Raw genomic sequence first — 22,348 nt, forward strand, 5'->3', positions numbered from 1 at the left:
ACGAAAAGTGCAGTTAAGTCAGGCTCATTCGGAGTAAAGCTAGTCTGGTGTTTTCTTTGTCCCTTGGTCCTCTCCCAATGGGTGCAACTGATGAGATACCAAACTCCAAATTTATACTGAGGCCGGGGGATCCAATTACCACTAAGTATTTTTGGTGACACCAGCAGGTACCCAAGTGGAGTGCACACCCCAGCCACAGGCCTCATTTAAGTAGCTTTGAATAGATTCCCCCCACAATAACCACTGAAACAATACCAGGAATGTCCAGTAAGCGGAAGGAGTTTAATATTTTCTTCTTGCTTGTTTTAGATTTACAGTAGTTTGCTATTCAGATAAAAGATTTATGGAAATATGCACCGCCCACCTCCTTGAATAAATACCCATTAATGCTGGCAAGTTTTCCCCTTCGCTCCCTGTCCATGTCCTACGTCACATGAACTTAGTCCCACACCATTACTGGAAGATAAAGGCTGAAGTTCTACTCACACAGCACTAAATGATTTATCTGAATACATGCATGCCCTCCTCTGTTCAGTAAGTATTTCTCTGGTGAATCTTTCCATCGTTCATTTCATTACTGTGCTTTGTGTTGGTAAAATCAAAGGCATTTTAACCAAGTTATTTGTTTCTATGTAGAAAAGATAGTCAACATGTTTAGGGCCAAATTCTGCTCTCAGCTGTTTGAGCAGGGATAACATGGGACTCCATGGCGTCTTCACAGATGTGTCCAAAGGCAGAATCTCTGAGTTTCCAAAGGCACAAAAGGAAGTTAGGCGCTCTACTTCCAAAGGGGTTGGGCACCTAACTTCCCTTTGTTCCTTTGAAAATCTCCTCCTAAAATATTTTATGGCTTAGGTTCAAGGGCTCACAAACTCTCTAGATTCATAAGCTTTGTAATAGATTACATATAATGAGTTAAGAAGTGATTATGCAAAATCTTTTACTGCATTACCAGGACACTACCTTTGCTAGCGTTATTAACACATTTATAAACAAAATGAACTAGATGCCTATGCAGAAGATACATAGCCAGCAGGAGAGAAAAACCCATCCCATTTACTCACTAATCTCCTATTAGATCAAACTTTTATACAATATATCAGCGAACATTTGTTAGTATAAATTAACATTTTCAAACTTTCTATTTAAAAAGTCAGTGATAAGTTTGGATTCAATTCATTAAAAACGTTTTCTGCACATGAACTCATTTTCATACCCATTCTTAAAATCCTTAATTCTGTTTGCATTTAATATAATCCTATTGTATTTGTTACTGAAATATTGATCTAGGATCTCTTTGCAGTTGGAAAATAACATAAGTATTTTTACACATCTTTAAAATAGACCGCTGGTTGTTTTTTACCAGAATCTATCTTAGCATTGGAATGATGCAAAGCTGATTCAATACTATGTAACATGGTCACTATTAAACGCTGGGCAAGTAATGCACATATCATAGCTGGGACTTGGTGCAAATGGAAATGTTTCTAATAATAAAGAAAGTTTGCGGGCAAAATTGTGTCAAATAAAGCAGCAGTTTCACATCAGGTATTAAACACCCTCTGACATGAGGTGATGTCTTTTTTAAAATTAACTACTTAACATTTATTATGGACACTTATGAACAGGAATGGCTCACATGGGACAGGTTCACTTTCTATATCATTTGGTCTCTGCTTTACTCATATTCTTTGATGTCACAGAAGATCAGATACTGCTAGATATTTATACACCCAACACAACAGAAGAAAAGTGTGGAGACACTTCACCCCCCCCACCCCCCAACTCTTGTAACTTACAAATGAATAACCCGGTGTGGAATCTGACACACATTAATTCTTCTTAGTTATGTTTTTTATATAAAAACCCATATACGAAGATTCCAAAAACATTCATTTTAAGGGGAAAAAACAAGGAAAAAATGAAATCCACATGCAATCAATAATACAAGATATTTTTACGCTACTTGCACCTGAGTTGAATAGCGGCAAAGACAGGGAGATTCTGTCAGTGCGAGAGAGTGATTCATGTGACCACTTTGTCTTAATTACTCAGAACAAGCAGTTTGTTGCTGTTTAGGGAAGAACCAAGATATCAGTGTCTCTTGACAGAAAAATAAATAGCCATCAGGATGGTGAAGAAGATGATGATTGCCAAGATAACTATCAAAATCCGGTTTTGGATGATCCTGAAAAACACAGAAAAGAAAAAGAAAAAATACATAAAATGGCAGAATATTTGTAAAACAATAAAAAGGTGGACCTGCCTCAGACATGTTTCTTGGAGATAAAAGATTTGCCCACAACTTCAGCTAAGCACCTATAAAGACTACTGCATATTCCGGACTGCTTTTATTATTCTCTCTCAAGTTCTAATGTTTTGAAGTATTTCCTGATGCAGCTGTTAGAACCAGTTCTTAATCTTAACAAATTAATAATCAGATCACACAGCATGTTACAATTCACTTTTAACTTGTTTAAACAATTAAGTAATAAATCATGATATAATCCAAGCAGGACAGAGTGGTCTGTAATAAAAAATACTCTGATGACTCTTAAACCAGTATGTAACCTTTGTGATGTTTCTTTCTCTCTCTCTTGTTTCCTGAACAATTTGCTAATTTTCAGGGGATTTTGCCATTAAGGTACAAGATTCCAAGGAAACACATGTCAGTGAGGTACTTACTTGTACCAAAATACCAAGGGAAAAGAATAAAAGATAGTTTTGAAGAAAAGGATGATATAAAGAAGCAAGTGTCAAACTGTGAAGCTTATGTTATAAAAGCCTCATCTGTCTCTGTAGCATACATTCACTTACGGTAATAGGCAAATGTTACATTTACCATGTAGTAAAAAGATGGAAATCAGTAATAATAAAAAAGATGCCAAAAGAACAAACATCTAATATCATTCAACCATTTGTTGGGAACAGCCCCTCTTGTAAAAACAGAAATTGCATCACTTCAGATTCTCCTTGAAATTAACTGCTCAATTTTATATATATATATCAATCACACATACACATACACACAAATATACATATATTCATATGTAAATTTAACAATGGAGACTATAATTTGGATCCATCTGGCATAAGGCTTGGATTTTAAATATTTCATATCATCGTCTCCCCTTTCCACAGAAGCACAATATTTCCAGAAGCCCTTCATGCAGCAGGAACTTTTGCAAAACATACTTAGATGTAACACATCATCTGAATCGGATATAAATAGCAAAGGGGGGAAAACCCCAATCACCCTGTTCATTTTAGTTTCTTTTGCTGGGTCAACTGCAAAAAGAAAACAAGTGTCCAACCAACCAAAGAACAACCATGCACTAAGAAGAGGTTAGTGATATGTTAAACTCAGGCTAGTTCCCAAATTTGAAAGGGGGTGGCGATGCAGTTTGTTAAAGTAAGAGTATTTCATGTACTTGGTAAGAGGAGAGTCCAGAGAGTGGAGGGGAGTTTTCTTTGCTAAATGGTTTTTGTTTGAGCCTGAGTGGATACACATAAAGTAAAGTATAAATATATAAGGATGCAAGTTTAATCAACTTCAGCTCCCTCCTTACTCACCCCCACTTAAAAAAAAAAAAAAAGCAAATGGATGGATGAAAACTGTCACATCAGACAAACACACTCCCCTGTGACACTCTAAAAGGACTAGCTCTCTATCCTCCTGACAGGTTACAAAATGATCACATTTGCTGACACGTCTTCCGCAAAACTGCTTTAGTGCTTGTGTCCACTTTCCTAGCAGGAGATGAATGGCCTGCTTTGTCCTCATTTATCACTTAAAGCTGAACTAAGATCTGTCTCGTTTATTTTTCCCTTCTCACTAGAAAGGCTCAACCACAGCATTAATTCTTTTGCAATGACAGCTAATTCAAACTTAACAGGCAATATTTACTCTGTCAAAGGGATGGTGAGGTGGGGTGTGGGGGCGGGAGGAATTCTCACTCTTAAAAAAAACATGTAACAGTCTAACAAAATAAAGCTAATTAAGGGCTTTTGGTTCTCGCTGGTTTGCAGTTCAATGTAACACCTGAACGTTCGGCTTCCCTTTATGGTGGTGTGACATTCTCTCCAACACACCTGATAACAGACGATTTGCCCAAGTGGCTGCATGAAAACCAGAATATGTATTTACTCAGTCACCCTCATCAGTCCTGAAAAGAAACTCAGCAAAATTGAAACTCAGCAGTGAAATAGATTAAAAGCATGAAAACTCTTAAAAAATTCTGCCTTAAGTAATATCCAGTACAGCTGGGTTGACAACCATTTTATTTGTGGGATGAGGGCTCCAAGGCATCCATAATGCTAATTTACAAAGGATTAACTGGGGGTGAAACTTGCTTAATCTAACGCATAGTTAGGCAAATGCATACATAACATACTGAATGCTTAAATCATCTACTCCTATCTGGCCTAGTTAATTGTGTTTCATCATTTCAGGCTGAAAAATTCTAAAATAAAATGATCCTTCCAAAAGTCTTATTTCTAATTCTCCAGCTGCACACCTGATTGCAAGATTACTTAATCTGCACCCGCGTCTCTAAAATCCTCCTCACAAGGACACTGAGCTATACATGCAGCCACCTGTATCTATCTGCTAATTAAAGGTTCAGTTTAAGTGTGAGTCTAGGAAATACATATCAAAGTTCAATTTCTAGGAATCTGAATTAGTCTGCCCAGTGCAGCAAAAAAAAAAAAAAAAAAGTTAAAAGGAACAATTTAATCATAAAATAGGATGGATGTTATCAAAAGACTCCTCCACTGAAGCATTATATAGTTTTACTAGCCAAGTCTACAGTTAAAGAGTAATTTTATATATATATATATTTAATGCCGGGTTCTACTGTTTTACTTTCAAATGCATCAGTAAAATTAAACCAAATGCAGAGTACCAGGAGGACAGGGCTGCAAAGAAAATGGATGAAGAGGCGTTGCAGCAGCAGGACAACACGGCAAAGGGGTTAGAGAACAGGGAACATGCTGAAGTCTGATTCCGGTCACTGCGGTTCAGACTAAGAACACAACTTCTGGGCGTCAGCACGTTTCAGAGTCAATAGGCAAGGGCAGTCCTTCAGAGTAAAGAAAAAATCAAGTGGAAAGGAGGGGTTGAGTGATACCACGTAGTCATGCCAGCTCACAGTGGTAGAACAATGGTTGGCATTGGCAGGACCCATCTGTAGAGGCGCCTATAGTACTGTCACAGCCAGACACTGCCAGTGGGTATTGCTGTAGGCAACACAGCAAGGAATTTAAAGTGGGGGAGGGAACGATACTACCATAGGGGGAAAAATGGGGCTCAACATCTGCTGCAAAAAACCAAAAGGCTAATAAGTTAGCATGGCAAAATTGATATGCTAACTTTTATCTCTATTACCTTACACGCAACTAAATCTACTGAATGAGGAGCCCAGAGCCTTCTTTGAAAATGCAAAGCATGTTTACAGGGTAAATAATTTAAGAAAGAATATACACTTGAAAGAAGACACCCACTGAAACATCCATGCCTAAAATGCCTGAAGGCAAAAACTTGTGCATTTGCATGCTGCATTTTATTAAGTTAGCGCACTGTAGTTTTAAAAGAATGCATGGCCAAATTAAGAGGAATGTGTGACTGAAACATCAAGGATTCCTCAAGTTTACATTATGAATCACAGTGCTGTTATACTAGATGAATTAACCATTTACTTGATATAGCTCATAGGCTGAATTCATTGCTATAGATCTGCATATTTGAGTGAGTTAAGAGCTAACTTCTGTTGTTTCATAGAATATCAGGGCTGGAAGGAACCTCAGGAGGTCATCTAGTCCAACCCCCAGCTCAAAGCAGGACCAATTCCCAGACAGATTTTTGCCCCTAAATACCTAACTGGCTCCCTCAAGGATTGAACTCACAAACCGTGGCTTTAGCAGGCCAATGCTCAAACCACTGAGCTATCCCTCCCCCATTCATACTTGAAACTATAAGAACATGTGGTATGTGCAGTGACTCCACTTTTTGTGAAACAAACGTCCCATCAAGTAGAAGCACAAACGGTTCCTAACATTTGGGTTTGAAATGACAGAGAAATTATCAGCTCCAGTTTAATGGGACAGTAAATTGCTGGGGGCTGTTTACAGGAAGGTAGGAACATCGTGCTGTACAAACCGAGTTAAATATTTACACTTACAGTGTGCCCACTTCTGCCAAATTTCCCACGACTCTGTTTTGAAAGGCCTGACCCTTTCCCTGCGTTTGGTCACAACGCCTAACCTCTGAGCAAAAAGCCTCCTGGAGGCGCCCTCTGGAGCCAGTGCCAACTTTGGTCTGTGAGTTGATGAACGACAGTGTCAGCTTTCCATCCTAGAGGTCGAGAGGATCACCTCTGAGATGCACCCAATATCCGCTGGTCTGGCGAACAAGCCCTACCATCCATTTCCAAACACTGCCGCCTTCTGCACATCAGTACAACATGCTCCCGCCACGACACAGATTGTATTGCTGTATACATTTAAAAAAAAATTCTCTCCTCTATATAGCTACACAAACACACACACAATAGCTCTAACTCTGTTTGTGACATGTTTAGATCCGCTCTGTATAAACACGAAGCAGCTCCAGCATAAGCTATTGCAAACCTTGCATTAAGGATGCCGACTGTGTTTAAACCTTTTTATAAAACGGGATTCATTAGCAGGGGAGTGCACGACATCTATATGGGTTCAGCCTGATGTCTTGCACATGCCTTAGTGCCTGATTGACCAGCATTGAATAATGATGCCTTGCCACTAAGCACTGACGGTACAATAACAATTGTCATGAAAATTAGCAATCATGGGTAACAGATTACAAAATATGGAACACAAACGAGTGAGTGCAGACTCTGGGTACATAAAGAATTGTGTGTGCCTAACCTGAAATAATGAAGACTACAAAACAAACACCACAAAAAAGTTCCAGCAGAAGCTCATCTCTGACACTGCTACAAGTAAAAAAACATATATAAACAGCTTTGGGGATCAGCTAGCACACATTCATTACAACAGAGGGCTGTACCTTGAACGAAAAATCTTGAAAAACAGTATCCTCAAGAACAAACTCAGGGCATATAATTATGGGCCACTATCTCAGAGCATTTCAGGATAATTCATGCATTTACGATTTTACTGGTCCTGCCTTCTGTATGTTTTCTGGATGGAAGGATCCCCCTTCATATATTGGAACACATTTTATATGGCTTCGTTGCCATTACGTTTTTGGGTACCTAATCATAGGCGACTCAGAGCTATGCTTCCTGCATGCAAACATTTGGGCATGCAAATCAGACACTAAGACTTTAAGTACACAATATTCATGTGCACATCAGAGGTTCTGAGTACTCAAAAACTGTAGGCATGTCCAAATGGGAAAGTGATACCAGTGTTTGCTAAAGTGGGAATTTAATCTGGTACAGTAATATGGGTATAAGCCCCTGTGTAGATACTTTTATTCTGGCATGAGTGCATTTTTCAATTCAGATTGTATCCCCTGGGAAAGGGTTTAAACTAAACTGAAAAAAGCCACTCTTATGCCAAAATAAGAGTGCCCACACAGAGGATTATATGGTATCAGTGCAACCTGGTAAAATATTCCCCTGTAGACAGGGCTTTAGATGCCTAATACTAAGTGGCTAAATTAAGACTTTGAATAATCCTGTTCTTCAGGAAAGGTCATTTTTCCCAGCTTTAAAATAAAGGATGGCCCTTTTAAACAAAAGCAACTCTTAAAACAACGGACAGAGGCAAACTAAGTTGCAGAGTCCTGTGCAGAATGACTACAGCTGGCTGACATTTTTTGACTGTAGAAATTTTTAATTTAGAAAATTTGAAATTAGAAAAAATAAATAGAAAAAAACAACATTTGCATGCAGTTTTCCTCCATTTTATCAGCCAATGATAGAGCTGGTCAAAATGTTTAATCTTTCAAAAAATTTGAATTTTGAAATTTCAAATATTTGAAAAATTAGGATGGGGAAAATGAATTTTTTTGGACATTCCCCCCCTCCCCCCATACAGAAACAAATGTGAGTTTTTAATGTTCCAGAAACAAGAAGAATTGTTTACTTCAATTACATTTGAATGTTCATAGTAATTTTAAGTATTTTAACTAGATCTCTTATCATTGCTGAAAATTGAATTTGAAATCTAAAGCTAAATAATGAACAGCAGTTTATTTTGAGGAAAGCCCAGACGACTTGTCTAAAATATTATGACACTAGTCACAATATCACCCTATTAACACATCAGTATTAGCTGAATTACCACCTGGAGCCTGAACAGAAGAATAATTTAAATGATAATAGACATAGTTTTAAGGTATGGATCAAGCAATGGCAGCAACTCTCATAGGGCTAGATTCTCCCTCGTCTACATCAAAGGGCCAAAAAGACAAAGTCAGCTTAGGGGAGATTTTGTAGTGGTGTAAAGTGGCTCTAATCTTCTGTAGACCAGGAAGACTGCAGAAAATGGATGACACTGGTCAGCAAGTGGCCTTAATTTGCCATCTCAATGCAATGGGTCCCATCCACACAATTCCATATGGAGCTTCTGATCAGAATTAAAGCTGCTCCCCCTTTGGGGGAGGGAATGGATAGTGAAAACCCCTGTCATTTTTCTTGGGTGAATCCTTCCTGAAGCCCGTGGGGCCAGGTTGGCTCAGGGAAGTGTGCTTTTCACCCCTCCGTGCCAGCTTCTGCAAATCTGGCCACAGAAATTGAAAATTAAAACAATCCTATCTGAAGTCCAATCTGGAACAAATATTTAAAAGAAAATGAAAACACATATTAAACATTTTAAAAAGCATTGATATCTTATTTATTTGATAGCCCAAATAGTTGACCACTTAGCTTACCAATACATACATTGAGATTTAATTATAAATGTTAACTGAACTCTAACAATGGCAGGATTTTATTATTATTTGTTGACTGCTGGGATAGTGCCTGGAGCAGCATATACATATCAATGTTCCAAGAACCTTACAATGTAATTCAAACATGGGCAATCACAGGTAACATGCCAGGAAGAAAGACATTGGGAGTGACTTGAAGAAAGGGCAGTTGCTTGACACATGAGTTGGAGCACATGGAGTGGCATCAATGAAGATATAAAGGCCAAAGTGCCAGATACAAAGACCTGAAGAAGAGCTCCATGTAGCCTAAAAGCCTGCCTCTTTCACCAAAAGAAGTTGGTCCAATAAAAGATATTACTTCACCCACCTTGTCTCTCAGATATGAAGGAAGCAGTTAGGACAGCCCTAGTTTTCCTGTTAGTGAAGAAGATTTCATTTATGCATCTGTTTTTGAAATCAGGCAAATCCAGTTGAAGGAGTCAAAATAGAGAATACTCTTCCTCTGTTCAACACATACCAAATGGACTGAGACAGTACATGCTTCTTTGCACTATTCCACCAACGTGCTTCACCCCTATTGTTTCCAGGTCCATTCACTCCATGCTGAGATCATTAACAAAATAGCATATTTCTGTCAACAGGATGGTGGTGGCAATGGCGGTTTCTGGGCTGGGGTAATCTGGAACTGAAGTGAGATTGACTCATTTCACACAGACCATACAGTCCTCAGAAGGGAACAACTTGTCTTCTGGCCACTGCTAGGGAAGACGCTATGAAACATGGCAACCTGATGGTGAAGTGATCAGCATCCCATTAATCTCTCGACCCACTTTCTTCTCCCTAGCCCCCAGTTTAGGTCATCTTTATCACCTTTCACAGATTAAAAATTCAGAACACAAAACTACCATCAACAAAGACATGTTAAATCCAAGGAAACTGTCTTTGAACAATTCCAGGCCATGATGCAAATGAAATCAAATGAACTCAAATGAAAGAGGCCCCCCCCTCGTACTGCACAACCGCAATGCATTAAGGTCACGCATACCAGCTGGTGTCTGGGAGAAAACACCATGGAACCAGTTCCTCGGTGGTAAGATTGTTAGAGCGGGCATGGCCTTGGCAAGCCGTAAGAACTAATGCAAGAGAATTTGGGGGAGACGTGACTCTGAAAAAGTTCTCTCAGAAAGATGGGTTTTGAGTAGCTGACTGTAAGGCCATGCTATTCAAAATGTTGAGTGCACCCCTCCATTTAAAAGTATATATCCTCTAGTCTCACATTTTCTTTCTCATAAGCCAGTATGGCAAAGTGCCAACAAGAGCATGTCAAAAGTGTGCCTGCAAGCTACACTACCATGGTTCTTAGATGATATTTTGATAGGAACCTTAGAAATAGCTCTAATATGGATGGATGGATGGATGGATATCTTAGCCTTTAGAACAGTGGCATTTTCTAGACCAGTGGTTCTCAAACTAGGGCCGCTGCTTGTTCAGGGAAAGCCCCTGGCGGGCAAGGCCGGTTTGTTTACCTGCCGCGTCCGCAGGTTCCGCCGATTGCGATTCTCACTGGCTGCAGTTCGCCGTTCCAGGCAAATGGGGGCTGCAGGAAGCAGTGTGGGCCGAGGGATGTGCTGGCCACCCTTCCTGCAGCCCCCATTGACCTGGAGTGGTGAACCGCAGCCAGTGGGAGCCGCGATTGGCCGAACCTGAAGACGCGGCAGGTAAACAAACCAGCCTGGCTGGCCAGGGACTTTCCCTGAACAACTGGCGGCCCTAGTTTGAGAACCACTGTTCTAGACTGCTGGGTATATATAATCGTGGTTTCCAAACAGTTAACGAACAAAAACACACACAGCTAAAGCAATTGTTACTCTAGCAGGAGCTTGTTTGCAGTTAAAAAACCTGACAAGAACATATATGATTGTGTACTGGTTATTGTTATAAGTGTGGTTTCATTTACATTCCATGCATATTCAAGAAAATAAAAATGCATTTGTTTTAAAAAAGAGAAAACTTGTACTATACCAGAGTCGAGAACCATTAAGATTACTCTAGAAATATATATGAAGTGGAAGAAAGAAAATATGTAATATCCTTTGACTTGATTCAATTTTAATCTATAGCTTTTAGATGTGATTAAATTGGAGATTGGGCATTACTTGGTTTACAGTATTTCCCCCTTTTCACACTACATTTGACTGGGTGTCTTTTCGTATGGGAAGTTGACTACAATTGTCTTAATAATGTTGACCTCTTTTGTAAAAACCTGAAGGCATCTCAGCAATTGTTCCTGAAAATGTGCTATCCAAAAATGTTACCACTTCATGGCACTTCTTGAATGATAGAAAAGCATATATTCATTTTTTCCCCCAAATGCTTTAAAAGCAAAGAAAACAGTCATGGCTAAGGCCATTTGTGAGATGGCATTAAAAGAGCCTACTCTGAGACAGATAAAAATAATGAGAATCTTTCTGTCAGGAAGGATTTAGAAAATATCACTAGCATTATTAAAATTTAATTTTTTTTACTGTGCTTTTTGGTTTCCCCTTTTCCAGTGATAATGAGCAGGACTGCGCACCTCCACATTGCTAGGACTTGTTTTGTGCAATAAATTCAGCCTTCCAGTCTGAAGACATTTCAGACAACAATTCTGACTGCTATAGGCTTATTTTTCAACCTGTGCTGTGCTTTGAGTCTCTCTATAAAAACCAGTTCATAAGCTAATTTTCCACAAGGCCAGTGGAACAAATAAAAATCAATTTTTGCTCAACTGGTTCAGAGAAATCCTGGGAATAGCTAAGACAGAACAGTGAAAAATAAAAAGGATCGATGTATTCACAAATGGTTTACCTGATAGAGAACTATCAAATTAGTTGACAGGAGATACTCACCACTATTAGAGTGTTTTCATTTCAGCACGTTACAGCATTTCTATTAGGGGAGTAGAAAAGCCTCTACTTGTTATGATCTCAGACACCTCAGTTTAATAACCATGCCAGGTGCCCATACACTTCATGAAACCACAGCAGATGAAGTCAAAGTTCAAGAGCACCTGCAGATCTTGCAACCAGAGGGACCCTAAACAGAAACTGGGCTTTTCCATAGTTTTCATGATCTTGTGGAGGGTGTGAAGGTTCCTTTTTCAGTGTTCACAGGGAGGCATTTATGACCTCAGGCCAACCCTGCCTAAAGGTATTTGGTCCATCAGGAAAGGAATAAAATGCAGAACTCTGTCCAGACTTCCTTCCCCATTAAAAAAACATGTTCAGGGTCACACTGAAGACTAATCAGTTGAGTGCCTTTCAGAGAGTAAAATACACACATTTCAGAAGTTAGAGCAACCCATTCCTGAAACTTCAAAACTTTCAGAATCTCAAGTGCAACTCAAAAAGCAGATTTAGGTGCGTGGTCCAGACCATTTTACAATCTCTTCAACTAATTATACAAGTGTTTTGGAAACTGGGTGGGTAAGTAAACAGATTGGGATTGGTTTGTTGCTCATGCCTGCTGGACTGCAGCCTGAAGGACAGAATTTGCTTTTGAGTACAAAATAATCATCCCTGCCGCAGATAAAAAACAAATTTGAAATGTAAATAATTTAAACATTATGGAAGCTATTTTTTAAGTAGTTGAAATCTCAGTTCTAATATCTGCCATTTTATTCACTCAATTTTTATGAGTTTGGCATTAAAATGTAAGTCATTTTAACAGAAAAAAATAAAGGATTAAGTATGTCACACTGAAGTCAAGATGTCTATTACCGATTTAAAATGATCATACACCATGGAGACATCATTTCTAGGGTCAAACAAAACACCACTCAGTGGAAGGACAGCACAAAGTATATAATATTAATCAGATGAGAGGTACATGGAGCTGAACTGTTACACTGTCAATAAGCAGCATCAATAAGGACTGTGTATAGAGAAATAAATAGAGTGTACATATTCTCTATTCAAAATGTAACACCTTAAGGAAGGAAACTGACAAAGAATCTACCAGACCAGTGTTCTAGGAGATGCTAACCCCCATTCCTCACCACACACACACATATTTTGTCTCTGAATCTCTCATATGGATGATAATTTGCTTATGATATCTGCCTGATTTAGAGCTAATCTTCTGTAAATTAACTCCTAATGCTGTCTGAAATAATCCTCTTAATGTGGGGCTGTCTTTAGTACTTTATATCAAACACCATGAAGTATATAAGCATATAGGCACGTAGCATTTGTAGTACTGTTGGCTGCTATTGAATAGCTATGGTATGGGGCTCTACTCTGCCTTGCAGACACGGGGCTGTGTGAGTGTGGTGTGGAACTGTGCTGCTCCAGGAGCACAAAAGGCAGTGTTACCACTGCCCGATCCATTCAAAGGGGGCAGACTACTTTACCTGCATTGGCGGTAGGAGAGATCTTGGCCCCATCCCCCTGTGGTGTATTGCCACCTATTGTTCACATGAAAAGAGCAGCCCTTGTGTTCCAAGCCTCATGCCCCCATAAATACATGGTAATGAGTAAGCAGAAACGATCTATAGTTTTGAGACAACAGAATGACAAGATCTGTGTTTAGCAGCACTAGTTATTAGTTGGGAGCATAATCTGATAACTTTTTTGAAAAGACAGGGATGGATAATTTTGTTTCTTCAGACAGGCAAAGTACTTTTTTTAAGGGTTTTACTTCACCATCAGCCAACTTAATATTACTGTCAATGGGCTAACGTTGTATTAAAAATAGGGCTGTCGATTAATCGCAGTTAACTCACACGATTAACTCAAAAAAAATTAACCGCACTGTTAATAGAATACCAATTGAATACCACAATAGAATACCAATTGAAATGTATTAAACATTTTTGGATGTTTTTCTACATTTTCAAATATATTGATTTCTATTACAACACAGAATAAAAACTGTACAGTGCTCACTTTATATTATTTTTATTACAAATATTTGCACTGTAAAAATGATAAAAGAAATAGTATATTTCAATTCACCTCATACAAGTGCTGTAGTGAAATCTCTTTATCCTGAAAGAGTAACTTACAAATGTAGATTTTTTTTGTTACATAACTGCACTCAAAAACAAAACTAAGTAAAATTTTAGAGCCTATAGGTCCACTCGGTCCTACTTCTTGTTCAGCCAATCGGTAAGACAAACAAGTTTGTTTACATTTATAGGAGATACTGCTCCCTGCTTCTTATTTACAATGTAACTTGAAAGTGAGAATAGATGTTCACACGCACTTTTGTAGCCAGTGATGCAAGGTATTTATGTGCTAAATATGCTAAACATTCGTATGTCCCTTCATGCTTTGGCCACCATTCCAGAGGACATGCCTCCATGCTGATGATGCTCATTAAAAAAAATAATTCGTTAATTAAATTTGTGACTGAACTCCTTGGGGAAAAATTGTATGTCTCTTGTTCTGTTTTACCCACATTCTCCCCTATATTTCATGTTATAGCAGTCTCAGATGATGACCCAGCATGTTCTTTTAAAGAACACTTTCACTGCAGATTTGACAAAATGCAAAGAAGGTACCAATGTGAAATTTCTAAAAATAGCTACAGCACTTGATCCAAGGTTTAAGCATCTGAAGTACCATTCAGAATCTGAGAGGGACGAGATCTGGAGCATGCTTTCAGAAATCTTAAAAGAGCAATACTCCAATGCGGAAACTACACAACCACCACGAAAAAAGAAAATCAACCTTCTTCTGGTGGCATCTGACTCAGATGATGAAAATGAACGTGTCGGTCTGCTCTGCTTTGGATTTTTATCGAACAGAACCCATAATCAGCACTGATGCATTCAGGGCCAGCTCCAAGTTTTTTGCCGCCCCAAGCAAAAAAATTTTCCCGTGCTCCTCCCGGCCCCGCCTCAACTCTGCCCCTTCCCCGCCCCATTCCAAACCCTTCCCCAAATCCCAGGCCCCTGGGCGCAACGCATTTCCCCTCCTTGCCTGGGAGAGAGGGGGGAGAAGTGGAGAGGCGGCGCGCTCGGGGGAGGAGGCGGAGATGAGCTGGGGGGGAGCGGTTCCTCTGCCCCCCCCCCAGGGTTACTTCCTGCAGCCCTCTCCGTGCCTCCCACCGCCGCAGCTCACCTCCGCTCCGCCTGCTCCCCTAAGCGCGCTGCTGCCGCTCCGCTTCTCCCCACTCCCTCCCAGGCTTGCCGCAAAACAGCTGATTCGCGTGGCAAGCCTGGGAGGGAGGGGGGAGAAGCGGAGCGGTGGCGCGCTCGGGGGGAGCAGGCGGCAGTGGAGCAGAAGTGAGCTGGGGTGGGAGCGGCTCCTCTGTCCCTCCCCCCCCCGGGGTTACTTCCTGCGGCCGTCCCCATGCTCCCCACCGACGCAGCTCACCTCCGCTCTGGGTCAGCTCCCAGCTTTTTGCATCACAAGCACACAAAAAAAAAAGGACCCAGAGTGCTGCCGCTTGGAAAGTGCCGCCCCAAGCACATGCTTGGAGAGCTGGTGCCTAGAGTCGGCCCTGCTTGCATGTCCTCTGGAATGGTGGTTGAAGCATGAAAGGACATATGAATCTTTACAGCATCTGGCACGTAAATATCTTGCAATGTCGGCTACAACAGTGCCATGTGAACACGTTTTCACTTTGAGGTGACATTGTAGACAAGAAACAGGCAGCATTACCTCCTGCAAATTGTAACCAAACTTGTTTGTCTGAGCGATTGGCTGAACAAGAAGTAGGACAGAGTGGACTTGTAAAACTTTAGAGCCTATATTAGTTTTGTTTTTGAATGCAGGTTTTTTTTGTACATAATGCTACATTTGTAAGTTCAACTTTTATGATAAAGAAATTGCACCACAATACTTGTATTAGGTGAATTGAAAAAATACTATTTTGTTTTTTACAGTGCAAATATTTTAAATAAAAAATAAATATAAAGACAGCACTGTACACTTTGTATTCTGTGTTATAAATGAAATCAGTATATTTGAAAAAGTAGAAAACATCCAAAAATATTTAAATGGCATTCTATTATTGTTTCACAGTGCAATTAACTGCTATTAAATGTTTTAATCGTGCGATTAATCGCTTGATAGCCCTAATTAAAAATATTTTTTTCCACTGAATACACTGAAATATTTTTCTTCCACAACATTAATTTAAATGACACAGTCCGAAACCCTAATTGATATTGGTGAGCAATGAAATTCCAGCATATTCTTTCCCCTGTTTTTCAAACATAAATGGCATGCACAAGCTTTAGTGAATGGGCCCCTTTATGTTTTAACAGGCAGTTTATTGGCCCAGACTCCAATGTATAACAAGCACAATTGCAAAAGCAAGAGATTTTTAATTGAAAGAGTCACGTATTTTTACTAAGAAAATTACTCAACAAGTAATGGTCAGATAAAGGATTTAAAAAACATTTTTCTATGGGGAATGTTGTATTATATTATATTAAATTATATTCTTGCCATAGTAAACATTTATAGAGAGCTATTCAATGAAAAAAAAAAGTCATATTGTTTAATACTACTTCATTTGAGTTTACTCTTCTTTACTACAGAACAGATAAAGCACAGTGATCAGTGAGTTGTATGTGTCCAACAGCCCCGCAAGAGCCTTGTGGAAATGTATAAAACAAGCAGCGATACAGTCCTTTGCCAAACACTGTCATAAATTTTTTATTTGGCAGCTAACATTCTCACTACTTTTCTTGGCAGCAATTGGGACCTTTAGCAAGAAAGGTGCAGGAGAAAAATACCTTGTTTAGAGATGTTTTCAACACTTTCTGGGATTTTTCAGAACTTCTGCCTGCAGCACATTTTTACAACCACAGTCTCCAATCACCTGATGAGTAGCTGGTGGTTTTTAACTTTTTTTTTATTTTATTTTTTTAAATATAGACAGCTTACTACCCCCTCTGGCCTTCAGCCTAGAATGTAGGCTTTTTTTTTTTTATTTTGGTATGTGCTCCAGAGATACAAGTGGTTGCTCCTCTCTGTCTAGACAAAAAGCTGAAAATAATATCAGAATGTACCTTTCATTGCTCCTGATACTATCTGTATCTTATTCCCAGATGACAGAGATAAATGAAAGGCAAACATGTGCTGATTACTTTTGCATTTTTCTTCAGAGATCTCTACAAAAAACTGGTCACAGGTGCAGCTACCTAGGTCAGTCAGAGGACTGACTGATAAACAGCATCGTGAAATAGATTTCTGCACCCAGGCCCACTCCTCAGCTGATTGTTTAAAAAAAAATCCACTAAACTTGACATCTGATACCCAGTCTTTTGCAATGCTGGTAAATCAGTTATTGTGCTTGTGCAGGTACAGCTGCTGGCTTTCTTGGACATACAGCGCTGCGTGCTGGGTTATGAAGGAGAGAATTAAACACTAAATCGTCAACAGTCACTTAATTTTAAAAGATCACTTGTAGTGATATTATATTTTATGTATTACTTCTATGCTGAAAACAATGAAAGAGGTACCCATTTCAAATTCCAGTGACTGCCTGATGTACCCACCTAGCAATGATGAATATATTTTGGCTCTAGTTTAATGACATATGATATCACAAGTCTGTCCTAAGCAGGTGTAAAGAAACAAATGGGCATTTTTTTTAAAAGTCAGGAACCATTCAATCTCTGTAGGCTTTTCTCTGATATCACAATGTATGGAATCAGAGTTCTCTTTAAACAATAGTTGCTTATTAAAGAACACAGCTACAACTACAGACACAAAAGAAATAGATTTCCACACAGTTTAAGTTCCAGTTTTGTCTCCCTTGTTTACCAGGGGCTTCTTCCTCTCTGGAATTATATATAGCATACAGAGACATCTAGTGGTTGAATAAAATATCGCAAATAAACATATAATTAAATCTAATGCAACTCCATTGAAGTACATTAAGTTATGCCAGGGTTGAAATGGGCCAATTTTGTCTCTGTCTCTCACTTCACACAAACATGTCACTTTTTGGTGCAAGAGTCTTCTGCTGTGCAGCTTCTGCCTTTTGGAAAAGCCTTCCAGTAGCTTACCACTTCCTTGACTCTTTTCAAATCACACTCTAACAACATCTTTTCTCCCTTTTAGTTTCTCTCTCTTCGCTATTATTTTATTTCACTTAATAAATAATAAATAATACTACCTAGCTCTTATATAGCACTTTTCATCAGTAGATTTAAATGCAGAGTTTAATTGCAAAACTTTGTTTTAGAGCCAGTTTCTGTGAAAGCTGTCATACACAACAAAAACCTATTGGACAGTGACAGAGAAATGTAACTTTATGAAAAATAATACTCCAAGAGAAAAAAAAAGCATGTATACCGATGAGAAAAAATTTAAATAGGTCATGGAGGCTGAGGGTTTGATCCAGAGGCCACTGAAGTCAATGGGCTTTGGATCAGGTCCCATCTCTCTTAAAGAATATAACCACACAAAGTCTCACATTATGTTTTAAATTTATTTTATGGGCCTGATTCTGCTCAATGTTACACCCTTGTAAATCAACAGTAACTCAGTGGAGTCACACCACCTTAAGACTGAGTCAGGCTCTACACCTCAAGGGCAGAACTTGTGCCAGGGATGTGAAACAGATGTTGCTTTCCTCATTTATTTGTTTAGTAAACTTCAGGTCAACAGAACTTTCAGAGGGCAGGTCGGTGTAACACTTCTGGATCTTCCTTTTGAGAGAGAGAGAGAGAGAGAGAGAGAGGGAGAGTGTATATGCATAGTGTTTGAATTAAAACTGGGAAACGATCTCTTATTTTTTTTAAACTTTACTTGAGCTATGCACAATTCCCTTGGGGCAAAGAGCAAGCTAGCTATTTCTGGATGGGAAAAAGGGCTTTTGTGAGCTGCAAAACTGCACCACTGAAAACAAAAACATTTTATACTATTTTAAGAGAAAACATGGGTAAATATTTCAGTTTTTGCATGTTGCCTCATTAACGAATTTAGCAGGAAAACATTACACTTTATAATTAACTTCCCTCAGTTTACTGCTGCCCAGAAGTTTGTCAATACTCTCTGGGACAAGTAAAATCAAGAAATAGTGAAGGCAATTTCCAACAGCTTGCTCAAGCAAATCTATCACTCACTTCAGAACACTGAAATTTGAGACGCCATACCAAATAAGCAGCTTTTTCCCCCTGAAGAGTAGAAACTGGGTGTAGCTAACCTAGTGCATAATAGGTTTATTCTCATTCACAAAACAGGAATTACTTTATGGCCCCAAAGTAAAACTAGTATAAGAAATATGCTGGCAGATTTGCTGCAGATGTGTGCTGTGACACGTATGCAGAGAATCTGTTATTAATCCCATGCAAACTTTTTAATATTATACAGTGTAATGCAGGAAACCATTAAGCTGAAGGTTCTGAATTATTAAAAACTAAAACAAAAAAGGATCTGAAGATTGAGATGGTCAAGCTTATTTTCAAACTGTATCAGTTTAATTCACTGATTCTAGGGTATCCCCATCCCCTACTGCTTACATTTATTTTAATGACTATTGTGTGTTTCTTTTTGTGTATGTATTCAACCTCTTTTATTGTAACACATGACAGTTCATAGCGAAAGTGCAGCTTTTCAACGCTCTCATTTACCGGACTGTGACAGGAATGTTCTTGCTAGGGGGTTTGTTTGGGAGTGCTCTGGATACGTGTAGAACAGGAAACAGTCTGTCTCAAATTCTGGAAAACCTTTCACCTGAATCTTTCAAAGCTTGTGTCAGAACATAACTAGAACTTATGTATCTGCACAAGGGTTACGATTACTATGGGCAATTATATCATGGAAATTCAGGACCCTGACAAAGTAATCAATCAAATTATTTTTCAAATTTCAATTCACCCCTAAAATTTTTCTTACTTCCAAAACCAGATGGCTATTATATTACCAAAGCTGTTGAAAGGGTGTAACACTAACCATGAAGCCAAAGGCCACTAAAACTATGCAATGCATAAATTTTTATTGTTTGCTCAGTACTGAAATCTCATTAGGGCTCATAACTCTTCTGCACACTGCGAACATTTGCATCTGCTGATCATGAGAACTTAGATGGAATGTATACCTTTAGCTAACTTACTTGTTATGTTTTTAGATGAGAATGTGTGTCGCTTTTTTAAAGCCCTTACACAGCTGTGATTTAAATGTTCACTTTTAAAATAAAATATATTAAAACTTTCATTTAAAATATCTCAAGGTTGTTTTATTGCTGGCAACATCCATGATCGTCATGTACAAAAGCTTCATCTGACTGAGTATTCAGAATAATCATTGTTTGAAAACTGTGCCCCATAGAGCATTTCCCTTCATTTATCCTTTCTGCTTTATGCGGTCACATTTTAATTAGATTAGAATTTGTCCTCCAATTAGCTTTCATTAAACTCTATAGATTACAGCAAAAATCTCCACTGAGTTATGCTTTAAAATTCTGCCTAAAGTTTGAAATAAAATAACTGTGCAAATGAAGTGATTATGAAGATTATTACTATGCAAAAAAAATCAGTCGTTTCCTGGTTTACTTATAAATTTAACTCTGTAATTTATTTTGCCGTCTTCAATACCTCTGCATTCTCCAGAGTAGTAATCATAATCATACCTTACAGTTATAGAATTCCTTTAATTCCCAAGTATCCTTAGGGGCCTGATTCTGCAATCCTGTCACTGAAACTGCTCAAGTGAATGCTACTTAGTGCAAGTAAGGGATGTGAATTAGACTCCAACTACAAGCCAAATTATGACACTGGATACCCACATAGATTTACCATTGATTGCTATTGAGTCATAGTCAAAGCAGAGTAGAACCTTATAAATGTACACATGGAATTGCTTCATCCTCTCTGGGATAGGATGCAGCAGCTGTTGAATAGTGCACGGCAATACCATGTTCTCTTTAGGACAGGGTGTGAAAACAGATACTGTCTCCAACTGAAATTGCAGGGAAAACTGAAAATGTAATTACCCAAACTGGAAAGGGCCCAGTAGGACATTGGGCCTAATAACATCACTGTAATGTTAGTTACATCTTCAAATGAGAAATTGCCAAGTGCAGTTGCCCTTATGTTGAAACTTTGCTGATGCCTAGCATACAAGCAAATTTACTACACGCTGAATGAAACAAAACCATTACAGATTGTAGGTCCGATCCTCCAGACTCAGGAGCATGGATGGATCCTTATTCCTGAATGGAGTCCCACTTGGGCACACGAGACTCAGCGCTGGACTAACACTAAACAGAAACTGATTTGTTTGCAGGAACAGCCTCTAAATTCTCCTCCAGTAACAAAGATAAGCACCCATGAAAGAGAGGAATATCTTTAATGAGATATAATTTGCTCATGATTTTTATATATATTATACATAGACATATACGCACATGCACGTGTGCACACACAAACATGCAGCCAGCATCTGAAAGCTAAAAATAGACACACTTGGGTTAAAAAACAGGAACTTGGCTTAACTCCATCAACATACTTTAGATAGGAGGCACACAGTGGAAAACAAATATTTTGCTAAAAAATAAATGCCGTTTGTCTGTATGACAAAGCAGAAACACAGGAGCAATAATTATTAGAATATTAATAAAAATGAATTAGACTAACAATAATAATGCTACACAATTTTCATCTTCAAAGTACTGTTAAATACACATTAGTTAATTAATAGAACAAACATTAACTGATTCATGTTCATATCACTGAGGTGAGTAGTAGTATCCCCATTTTACAGAAAGCAAACTGGAAGATTAAGAGATTAAGGGCAAGTCTACACTACAGCAGGGATTGACACCTGAGATTGAGCCACCGGCGGTCGATTTAGTGGGTCTAGTAAAGACCCATCAAATCGATGGCAGATCTCTCTCCAGTCAATCCCTGTACTCTACCCCCCGATCAGAAGAGTAAGGTAAGTCGACAGGAGATTTTCTCCCATCGACCCCCTGTGGTGCAGACCCCGCGGTAACTTGATCTAAGGTACATCGACTCCAGCTCTTTCCCGTCAGCTTAGAGAGCCTTCATTAAAGGGCTACAATGGCACATCTTAAGGGCATGTCTACACTTAAAATACTGCACGGATGCAGCATTTTAAGTGCAGATGTGCCCTTAGGGCAGCAAAAGGGCAGCGGCTGGCCCAAGTCAGCTGACTTGGGTTTGCAGACTTGGGATGCAGGGCTATAAAACTGCAGGATAGAGCTTCGAGTGCAGGTTGTAGCCTAGGCTCTGAGACCCGGCAAGGGCAGAGGGTCTCTGAGCCTGAGCTCAAGCCTGAGTCCGAATATCTACGTTGCTATTTTTAGCACTGCAGCCCGAGCCAGCTGTCCTTGGGCTCTGAGACTCAGTGCCATGAGTTTTTTCTTTTATCACAGAGCAGACGTACCCTTAGGAACCAAAGGCTCATAGGACCTATGCTCTTATTTAACTAAGCCACTTTTGAAAGTGGGCCATGGGCTCCAAAATCACTTAAACACTTAACTTTTTTTTTTTGCCCAGCGTAA

General features: G+C 39.1%; 1 protein-coding gene across 2 annotated transcripts in view; it reads right to left on the minus strand.

Annotated features, from left to right (window-relative positions):
- Positions 1 to 1,880: 1,880 nt before the first annotated feature.
- The window catches only part of VTI1A (vesicle transport through interaction with t-SNAREs 1A), a 334,815-nt gene continuing 314,347 nt past the window's right edge, over positions 1,881 to 22,348 (minus strand). For both annotated transcript variants that reach the window (XM_045025204.1, XM_045025205.1), the window contains exon 8: positions 1,881 to 2,188. In XM_045025204.1, the coding sequence (XP_044881139.1) occupies positions 2,095 to 2,188 (94 nt within the window). In that variant the 3' untranslated portion in view covers positions 1,881 to 2,094. The remainder of the gene's footprint in view (positions 2,189 to 22,348) is intronic.

Source organism: Mauremys mutica, chromosome 7, assembly GCF_020497125.1.
Source record: "Mauremys mutica isolate MM-2020 ecotype Southern chromosome 7, ASM2049712v1, whole genome shotgun sequence".
Taxonomy (NCBI): domain Eukaryota; kingdom Metazoa; phylum Chordata; order Testudines; family Geoemydidae; genus Mauremys; species Mauremys mutica.